This window comes from Mangifera indica, chromosome 14 (genome assembly GCF_011075055.1).
Source record: "Mangifera indica cultivar Alphonso chromosome 14, CATAS_Mindica_2.1, whole genome shotgun sequence".
In the NCBI taxonomy this organism is placed as follows: Eukaryota; Viridiplantae; Streptophyta; class Magnoliopsida; order Sapindales; family Anacardiaceae; genus Mangifera; species Mangifera indica.
The window spans coordinates 13711762-13723193 of NC_058150.1; the positions used below are offsets into that span (position 1 = coordinate 13711762).

Below are 11432 nucleotides of genomic sequence, written 5' to 3' on the forward strand. Positions count from 1 at the left end.
AGATATTGATCCAAATTTGCTTGAACACTATGTCGTGATTAAACAATTCAATCAGCAAGTCCGACCGTAGGTTTCAGTCTAAGTTATAAAACAATGTGTGAGACGGACGAGTCTTGGTCATTTATATTTTAGAAAATTGTTCTAAAATGTTTTAAGTGACTGATTGCATGCTTTTCCTTACTTTCGACCTCGGATTTTGCTTCACATATTTGATCCAGAGGGAGATGACTATATGGGCATTGTCTACTAATGTTATAGAGACCGTCATGAGCAACAGATAGTGCCCCATTCATTGATCTTGAAAATATTAGGGTAGGGATGGTAATTTAGACCCGATTTTAAGGGTCTCGACCCTAACAGGAAGGGGATTCTCCGATAAAAACGGGGATGGGGACGGAGATGAGGATGGAAAAAATCCCCACAATCGAGGATGGGCCGGGGATGGGGATACATGTGTCCCCTCCCCGCCCCTATCCCCGTCCCTTTATATTAATATATTTATTTAAAATATTAATATATTTTTATAGTTTAAAATTATTTATGTTTTTCAAATTTATTTAAGTTTTTGTTGTGCATATTAAAGGAGTTCATATATTATATTTATGATATTTGAAATAGTAAATTAATTTTAATTTTGTTATTTAATATATTTATATTTATTTACAAGGTAAAAAGAATATATTGTTTTTGCGGGTACGGGGAGGGGATTTTTCCCCACAGGGACAGAGAGGGGATTTTTCTTTGTGGAGAGGGGACGGGGAATCATTTTCATTCCTGTAACGGGAACGGATCCGGAATGGGGATTGATATCCTCTACGAGGACGGGGACGGGGATTGAGATCCCCTTCCCGCCCCTCCCCATTGCCATCCCTGTATTAGGGTGGACTCAAACCGAACTGGTTCGATCTCAAAACCAGTTTGATTCATTTCAATTGAATTCGAATTCATTTAATCTAACTCAAACAGAGTTTGATTCAAGAGAGTCAACTAATTTTTAAAATTAAACCTATCTCGAGTTAAAATTAAGTTCAACTCAATTGGGTTAGTAAGCCAAGATGGATGATTGATTTAGTTCGAGTCTTATCAAACAATTGTCAAAACAATATTGTTTTATCAATCAATCACAAACTATAATCAAGAATCCAAATCCCAAATCTGAGACACGAATGCAAACTATGAACTTAAATTGAGTTTCAAACTTTAAATTTTAAAACTGAGTCAAACTTAAGTCACTTTTAACTTTGACCCAACAAACTCGAAGTGAGCTTAAACCATCCCATTTTTCATTCAAGCTGAGCTAAAGCTAGGAGACATTATGCTTGGCTCGGTTATTATCCACCCCCACTTGTAATCGACCAATTAGGATACAGCGAGTCTGTTGCAGGATCAACCAAGAGGAAATGAAAATCCATATTTCGTACTGGAAATAACGAAAGAAAGAAAATAACATCTAGTCCTCATAGAAAGCTTCTCCAGTATGTAACAGTAAACTACATTTCTAGGTCTCAATCTGCAACGCCACATTTACATCCATAAAATAAATCTCAACTTGTACATATGGCTTCATTTGACCCAGCAGATGTTTCATGACACTAGAAAATACCAAAACATGTGCGATAAAAAAAGCAGATCCAGTTTTGAAAGAAAACATCTTCAAATCATAAAACATTACCCAGAAGTTTTCTATGGTGTTAATTTTGCTTGCCGCTCAGAACTTCAAATCAGTTGTCCATGTACCTTGAACACTGGGGCATTTGGTTACATGTCTTGTCCTTAGTTTCACCACCTTTCTTCCCAATGCATTCCTTAGTCGGGTTGCATGCAGAAGTATCTCCTCTGGAGTCATATTCCTCACACATACAACACGATTGTTATGGTTCCCTGAAAATGCAGCAATGTAAACATTCATGAAACTCAGAAAATAGCAGCAGTTCTTGAGAGATTAAATGCATGTGCATGTACGAGCACACTTAAACACCAGCAAAGGAGGCTGGGAGAAGGGAGAGAGAGAAAACTTACTGTACAAGGCCTTTAAATGTGGATGCTGACCACGAATAAGTTCTGTAACCACCTCCAGCTGAGGGTTGCTCTCTTTAAATGCTGGCAACTTTGACTCCATAAACGCCCTACCATTAATTAGAAATAAACATTCAAGTCATGGTCTTGAAATTACAGAGATTAGCTCAGCCCCATAGTGTGAGAACAACAGAACAGCACGTTAGAGGCGACAATTTCCATCACATTCGATTCACAGCCAAATGAAATATAGTTAATAAAATACTTCAATTAGGTTCCTGGACAAGAGTCGAACAACAGATAGTGCAGAAAATCATTTATGCCGCTAAAAGGACCGAGGTCTATGATGAATCGACTTAGAATACTTATAAATGCAAAAAAGATATCAGATGTAAAATATATATCGTTGTACTAATCTATTGTTATGATGCAAGTTTCTTTGAAGATAAAATTAAACTTGCAACCAAGAGACCATTAAAACAATACAGCACACCTCTTTTAACTTTCATTTATACATCTAATATAAATCACACAAACACTTCACCACTAACTTTTTCTCGATTCCAACTGATGTACACTAATAAACCTACAAACTAACAAAGAAAATCCAAAATAATTTCTTGCAGTTTAAATTATATCCTTCACTATTGTGACAGAGTGTAATGCTTGCAAAAATTAATGGATTCAATCAGACACTACAAATGTATAAATCCAACTCAATAGAGTCAAGCATCAAGATGAATGAACTAAAGATTGCAACAAAACCTTCTTATGGCTTCTTTCCCTAAAGATCAATGAGGAATTCAACATATATGCAAGCTTAGATATTCATTCAAGAATTTCTAATTGTCGGTTTTCACTTCTTTGGTAAATAAGTTATGCCAATAAAATCGTCATTTATGTAAGGTCATAGCATACCTGATGCCCCTGCTACTGCCACCCCAATCACAATAGCTCACAATCAGCTTTTGAAGCTGCCATACACCTCTCAGGGCCATCTGTGCTGCAAAAATATGGTGATTTCGAATTTGCATAGAAAACTGTTAAAAATCATTATTCATTGAACTAATGAACACGATTCGTGTATGAAAATGAACTCAATGTCATATGTTTACCCTAAATTAATATTGAAAGAACTACTCATTTTCTAGCCATGTATACCTAAAATTTGTCTCTGAGCAACCAAATAAACAACTAGGGCAAGCTCAAATTTCATCAGAATTGAGATAGCAATCAATCATTAACTCTATAAAAAGAAAATAAAAAAACAAAGTTTTTAACTATGCAAGGTTAACCTTTTCAAATAGTTTCAATTTTCATATGGGAATCACGAAGTTATCATAAAAAAAAAATTTTAAAAGTGGGTCAAATCTAAACAATCAAAGCTAACCAGAACAAGAGTAAACGCATCAATTATCACAAAAATAAAAGGGCTTTCTCTACAAGAGATTAAAAAACAAAAGAGAGAAAACTTTCGGGTCTTAATAAGCTTGTTATTGTGAATTGAAAAAAAAAACCCAGAAATAGAATGAAATCCTAGGTAAGGAGATTTAATTTTGTGGAGAAGAACTGACCGTAAAGCCGCTAGATTTTGCTCGCTTTGAAGAAGTTAAAATGGCGGCAGGGAGGCGAAGATACAGAGTAATGGGTTTTGGGTTTTTGGTATGAGGGTAAAAAATGTAATTTAACTCTTCATCATAGAGATTGTATACTTCATCGCACATGTTGTTTGGATAAATTAGTGATAAAAAAAAATATTTGTAGTTTTATTTTTTTCATTTTGAATACAAAATTTTTTAAAGGCTAAATCATTTGTCCCAACCCAGGTTTGGCGAAATGACAGTCCGACCCTTTGAGTTTTAAAGAGCCCATGTCTGGCCCATTTGTTGAATCTATTAAAAAAATCTATTAATTTTTTTTTTTATAAAAATATTGAAAGGACTAGAAAACCTTCTAACTAAATAATATTATCTCTCCAAAAGTATATTAAATAATTTTTATATCTCTAAATTATATTAATTTCAATTAAAATGAAAAATTATTAATACAAATACAAATACAGATATCAATTACATCAGATATTTTGGATAAATAGTAATTTTTAAAGTTTTAGAAGTGATAATAAAATTTTTTAGAACCTTTTTATAAATTCTAAAAAAGTTTGAGAGTATTTTTGAAAATTTTAAATTTTAATATGTTTTCAATAGTTTCAAAAAGTATAATTACACCCTTAGAGAAATAAATAAAATGTAATAAATTAGTGACGTAAATGTTACATTAAAACTATTAGAATTATAAATATAATTTTAAAATATATGATGTGAATATGATAATTTCTTGAACATAATAGGAGACATGTTCATTTATCCTAGTAAGTTTTGAAAAATAACACTTACACCCCCACTTATGCTTTATATTATGATATTTAAATAAAATGACATAAATACCCTTTAACTGTTAAAACTTATAGTAAACTTTAACAAATAGGTGGAGTATTGATTTTTTTAAAGGCCAAAAGACTATTTCCCACCCAAAGTATGCTCATTTCCCAAGTTTTCCTTCGTTAACTTTGAAAATCTCATTTACCCACCTATGAACTGTTAAATTTAATAGTTTCAAAGGAAAAATCATCATTTTATTTGAAATATTAAAAATAAACTTAAATTTTATTTTATTTTCCTCCAAAACCCTAAAAACTAATAATTTTCCACCAACCCAAGTTTTCAAAAACTGTATTTTGCCCCTAGGGTTTCCAAATTTCAGATCCAATTTTTTGACGACAACCAACGATCTCCAGGCACCTACTCTTCCTCTCCGATGCCTCTCTTTTCCAACCGTCCATCTTCCTACGCCATGTGATGTCGTCATCGATGAAAATGAGACATCTTCATCTCTCAACGAAAACGATTCGTCTTTGTCAATGATGATGTCACACAACATCTGAAGATGCACGGTCAGAAAGGGGAGGCACCAGAGAGGAAGAGTAACTGCTTGGAGATCGTCAGTCTTCGTCAAAAAAATGAATCTGAAAGTTTGGAAACCCTAAGCGGAAAATGCAGCTTTTGAAAACTTGGGTTGGGGAAAAATTGTTAGTTTTGAGGGTTTGAGGGGGGGGGGGGAATGATATAACTAATAAACTTAGTTAATTTTAACGATCTATGAGTGGGTAAATGAGATTTTCAAAGTTAACAAGAGAAAACTGGGGAAATAAACATACTTTGGGTGGAAAACAGTCCTTTGGCCTTTTTTAAACTTAAAAAGTAGGAATTGTCATTTATCAAACCTTAGATAGAAAATAATTATTTAGCTTTTTAAAATATTATGAGCTCATTTTAATAAGTATTGTTATATACTAATTTGAAAACTAACGATAGTGTATAACTTTGTAATTGAGTATTATTTTATATTTAATTTAAAATTATTTAATTATAAATTAATACATCATCATTGATATCTAATTTTGTACTATACATATACATAATTTAATTATATTTCAATGTTTATTTTTTTATAAATAAATCACATTGGAAAGACTTGAAATTTTAGTTTTGCTCTTTGGATGTGAATTATTAATCATTTATAAGTTTTGAAGAGGCAACAAACGATCTGACTGATCACATAATTACGGTGCCATCTCTCTCACTTGAATATAGTCAAACACGAATCACTAGTTTTGGCCAGTTTACTCCATTTGAATAAATTAATTTTAAATTAAAATTCTAATTCAATAATTTTATTTAAAATTAACTTATTTGTTTATCTTATCACATTATTTATCATATCAATCACTCTCAAATGATAATATATGTATACTCAAACGAGTTCGAGCTTATATTGAGTATTATAGATCTAATTAATTTAAACTCAAATAGACCTCAAGTTTGGTTCAGATTAAATCCCAACCTAATGCCAAATTATAATCCAAGAGATGAATTCTTTTAAGATATTATACAAGAGAATATAATTTGAGAAGTTGCATACTCGGGGTATCATAATGTATCATTGTAATATTCCTTTCTCATTCGTAGATGTAGGTGGATCACATTGAGCCAAGCCACCCTAAGTATCGCCTCTTTTGTGTGATTGGTAATTTAATATTGTCTATTAAGTGGAACCTGAATTAGAAACTATCAAGCTTAAAAGAGAAAGTAACTTAAAACCCCTATGATGAACAAGCAGAGGAGTTCATGTCAGTCAATCACCATGTAGGGCAAAAGCACCAAAGACAAAAAGAAAACTTTAGTGAAAAATCCACATATTTTCCGGTCAACTTGATAAAAAGATGGTCAAGGAACATCAATCAAACAAATTGATTGGAGAATAATAAATATGTTATGAACCTCCAATTAACAAACATTATTCTAACTTGCAATTCGCAAGATAAGTCTCGACTTGAATATCTATTCTTCTAGAAACCACGAAACATAAAACAGGGGACTAAATCCACCACGATCACAACAATCATCTAACATTAAATAACTGTTTTCTATTGTCAATAAATCATTATCCTCAATTTCAGCAATCATAAATAAAGCGTAACTATTCTTTTACTATATTAAGAGCATAACGACATTCATTAAGTCATTAATTATTGTTCTATCATAAACTTATATAACTTTAACTCTTATTGCTATAAATGCAAAATAGTGAAAAAATGGATGACACGACTGATAGAGACTTAAAGAGAACATTGAGTAGTACATCTAATTACACTGTTAAATTAGGCATACAATATTTACTTTGCTCACTTTGTAACTTTGTATTTCTGAGATAATAATAATACTATAGACATAGACTATTGATCTTTCCAGACGAACCACGTAAAAACCGACTATCAACCATTTACTTCATTATGTCTTTTCATATTTTTGCACCTGAGTTCACTAAGATTTGGTATACTTCTTGTTGGTGCAAACTTCCACATCAACAAAATCTGATTTATATTAACATGAAAATTTGTAGAACTATCTTAAATTAAAGATAAATATGAAAATGAACAAGCAAATGACAAAACTTTAGGCCTTGCTGAGGGTACATAGCCTTTTTCATAATTCCATTTACCACGATCCAAGGCTTGCTGGATCAAACTTATCCAGTAGTGTAGAATATTGTCAAAAATTTTGCCATGCTGTGGGGGGGAAAATAATTTAAAAACAAGATCACAGAGATTAATTTAAGGCTTTTTAAGGAGAGCAGAAGACCTTATCTAGCAAACCCTTGATCTCAACAAGGTGAGCTATGATGGGATGATCGCGAACCGGCTGCCCTTCAGACATAGAAGAGAATAAAATGTTATGGCTTGGCAGTAGGCCAGTAGAAGAAGTTGCTTCATCTTCAGATAATGCATCCCATCTTCCAACTTGATCTTCTTCTCTTTAATCTTTCCATAGCACCAAAGAAATTATCATGTTGAATACAAAGGCATCAATGTAATGCAAAATTACTTGCCCCTAAGTAAACCATCACAGTAATGATGTGAAACCAGAACTGCATAAATAGTATGATTATAATAATTTGATTGAGTCAAAAGAATTGAAACAACTACACTTTCAAGATATTGTCCACTTGGACACATAGCCTATCCTGACTTTGTTTTAGGGTTTTACAATCTAAAATACATTTTGACAGTTTAAAGAGTTCATAGATTATTATCCAGCGTCTCTCCAATACTTTACCGATATGAGATTTATTTAGGAGTGTTATAGATATAATGTATAATAGTATTGCAATATATGCACAGACAAACAAGATACTGAAAACTCAATATGATAGAAAAATTTCCTGGTAAGAAGATTCAAAATACAGATAGACATCTAAAGACCTGGTATTTGACATTCTAAGTCTACGGAACATCATATTGACATAACCATTCAATCTAATAATTAAACAGTCAAAGAATAATACCTTGCTAAGAAGTGGATTAACTTAATTATCAAGTTGTGCAAGTGCATCGTTCAACACTGACAGCAAACCCACTAATTCAGGAGCAGAATTGGAAGGGGCAATATATTAGCCAACCAATCAAAAGCATAAGACATACAAAGGTAACAGTCAAAGACAGACAGAGAAAACAATTTGTAATTTAACACATTATTAGTATATAATGGAATTGCCTAAGCATCAAACATAGACAAGTACCAGAGAAAACAGTGTACTTGCCATTAAATTCTACATACCAGAATAAGAAGCCAATTCCCATTCAACCATAGATGAAAAACATGCCCTTCTAACTATTAAATACTTTCAAGTAAAACAAAGAACATAGACAAATCTCCTTAGAATATGACAATAAACTTAACACAATTTGCATTATATTTAATGTTTTACAGCATACTATGTTGAAGGAATACGCTTGTCAGAAGCTTCCATTTAGTAGGTAGTATTGTGGAAAGATGAAATCCTGTTCTTCAAAACTGTATTTTAATAATTTACGCTACAATCTCATAGATTCAAATAATAGACAAAGAACATAGTTTTTTTCTATAAGAAACTGAAAAATTATATTAACAAAACAAAGCACAATTTATGAAACAGAATGAGATTGAAGTGGCAAACACAATTTACAATGGAAGGCTTAGTTAAAGAGAGTTATCTATCATGACTTCATTATTAATTCTACCACCAGTATCAAACAATACACAGACCATTTTGCAGTTTTTTCAAAGTTACCTGCATACTACATCCATTTGCTCCTCCTTAGACAAAGCATTCACATCTTTCTTTACCTCCTCATTAAGTTGTACCAACATCATCCACAGCTTCTTTGTTTGTTGCAGACACTGCATTGCCTTTTCCTTTAACCGAGATTTCCTATATAACAAAATTTTATGGTAACATGTTACTTACTAGAATTTAACATACTACTCCCACTTTGAGCAAAGATCATTTTTAGTATTGAATTCCTTTCACTTAAGTCTTAAGGAGACAATTGCAAACTCAAAGGAAGAAAATAATGTGGAAACCCACATCCAAGGGTAATTCACTATCACTCTCATCTCCACTATCAGTAGCATCTTGTAGGCCAAAGTCTTCCATTTCTAAAGATTTTTCTCTCTTTCAGCATTCTTACCACCTCCGCCTCCTCTTCTAGAGGTGATTCATCATCACTTGATTGCAACTATAAAATTACTGGAAAAATTAAAATCAGGTTAAAGACAACTTCATAGCATAAAAGAACATAAAACTATGAAGTTATAATGCTATGTAGATTAATTTGCTATCCATGTACTAATTGGGTACATCAAGACAAGGCAGTAGGGGTGAAAGGATAGTTATAAAGCCTTCTTACCCTAGTGAATAAAGCCTTCTTATCTTCCTTATCCTCATCATCATGCATTTCATCTTCAACTTCACCAAATTTTGGCCGCAAAAATTTTTGTTGCCTTGGAACTGTGGATAACAGAAGTTTCTGTAAGTAATAGAGTGAAAATAAAATCTTTTAGCCTGGTGCGCTCTCCAAACAATTATAAGAACCCACATGAATGGGAAGAAGAAATGTTCTAGCAGAAAATGGATGGAGTTGCAACGAACTATCACTAGTGGAAGTGAAGAAAACCAGTTCTGATCATGGAACACAATTTAGACACATTTGGAAGCCTGATTAGCACAGAAACTTGTTTCATAATTTTGCAGGGCTGTCTTACAGAAGCCTTTCTAAAGGGACCATTAAGGGTATTCTTAAGTCAAAGCTACAATTCAGCAGCTCCAATAACCTAGACACTAAGTCCTCTATCATCAAGTTACTTCTTATCATTGACCACAGGTTTCAGTTTTGAAACTTTTTAGATAGTTATGATATGAAACAACCAATATAAAGGCCAGATCATTAAGGCAAATATAGTGAATTTTGGATAGAAGGTTTATATCCTGCTCCAGACTACAGGTGAACAAGGTCCTCAGCCCATAAGACGAATCAAAGAATAAGGCAGGAGGCATAGGACCGGACGGCCAACACAGCAGAATTCTATGGTAGCCAGATATCTTGGCTCATTAGCTTTACACAAATAGTAAACTACAAGCCAGTTCAATTTAGCACATTAGAAAAAAAACAAAAAACAAGCCGCAAATTATGTTTGTGTTAGTCAATACATCTTTAAGTACTATCCAACAACATTATTCATGTCCCAAATGTGTGAATCATTAAATCATATCCGACGCTATGAATCTACCCACGTGTGGTCCTGTGTAAACAAAAAACCAATTTTTGTGCTAAAATATACTCATCTCGTTAGATGAAATGATACATTAAACACAACCATGGAAGCATCTTTGTATCAATAGTTCAATCACATTAATATCAAGAAAACTAGAAACAACATGAAGTTTTATTTTTACCACAGTATTTAAGTACTACATAATGAAACATATTTCAAAACATCTTCCTTACTTTTGTCATCCATTCCCATGTCTTGAATATCATCTTCTTCAGTGGCGAACCTAGAAATAAAATTTAGAGAGATCAAAGTTATAATAATATATCAATAAAATTATGTATATCCACTTTGATTATACAAATAGGTACACATTTTATACGTCTTATAAAGTGATTGATGATTTTAAATTAAGAGTAAAATAATATCTAATCATGTAATGAGCATATCAAATGTATATCTATTTGTATAATCACAATGAATACGCATAGCACAGCTCATAATATAACTATATTTTAAATTGAAATTTACACAATTTTTATATTAATAAAACATTCATTAACTAATATGTCTATAATTGCCCTTGACATAATTTCATTTTTTAAAATATTGTATAATAACTTCATTTTCAGTATTATCAAACAAATTTGTCTTTATATATACAATTAAACTATCATTCAACTATTAATCATTTATTCTATTTCGTAAACTATTCTTCACAAAATTCATTGTTGAAAATGCTTTTTCTACACTAGTAGTGATGACCAGTAAAATTAATGTTAATTTCATAAACAAACAAACTAATGAAAATTTTTTATTCTTCTTTGTTTTAACAATCACTTTTACAAGATTTCCAGTCTCATTCGATTCCATAAATTGGTGATTAAAATGTATATTTAAAATGTAAATATCAAGTTGAAAATATAATAAAGAAAATGTTGACAATATTTTGATATGGAAAGGAATAACTGAACAACAAAATGAAATGAAGATGGAGAAATGTAAATAATGTTATGGAGAAAAGAATGAGCAAATGAGAAATACAAATGAGATTCTCTCACTTAGTCTGTCTCTATCACTTATTTATAAAGTTGGATTCAAGTCAAACTAAACTCGAGTTTGTTTAAACTCGAGCTCGAATTGATTTGAGGGAAGTCAAATTTGAGTTTGAGTTTGTCAAACTTCCCTCAAGCTGTTCAAGCTCAACTACTTGAAGGTATTCAAGCTCGAGTTTAAATCAAATTGAGCTTTAAACTCAGTTTGATA

The 11432-nt window shown here is 32.0% G+C and overlaps 1 protein-coding gene across 2 annotated transcripts; it reads right to left on the reverse strand.

Annotated features, from left to right (window-relative positions):
* Positions 1–1435: 1435 nt before the first annotated feature.
* On the reverse strand, positions 1436–3743 carry LOC123195628 (54S ribosomal protein L51, mitochondrial). 2 transcript variants are annotated; one of them, XM_044609444.1, is made up of 4 exons: positions 3591–3743; positions 2935–3014; positions 2020–2126; positions 1436–1881 (listed from the first exon to the last, which is right to left on the reverse strand). In XM_044609444.1, exons 1-4 carry the CDS (start codon positions 3738–3740, stop codon positions 1709–1711), a joined length of 510 nt encoding a protein of 169 aa, XP_044465379.1. In that variant the 5' UTR covers positions 3741–3743; the 3' UTR covers positions 1436–1708. The 2 variants fall into 2 exon arrangements, with proteins under 2 accessions (XP_044465379.1, XP_044465380.1); XM_044609445.1 differs by having other exon boundaries at positions 2935–3019; positions 3591–3728.
* Positions 3744–11432: the final 7689 nt, after the last annotated feature.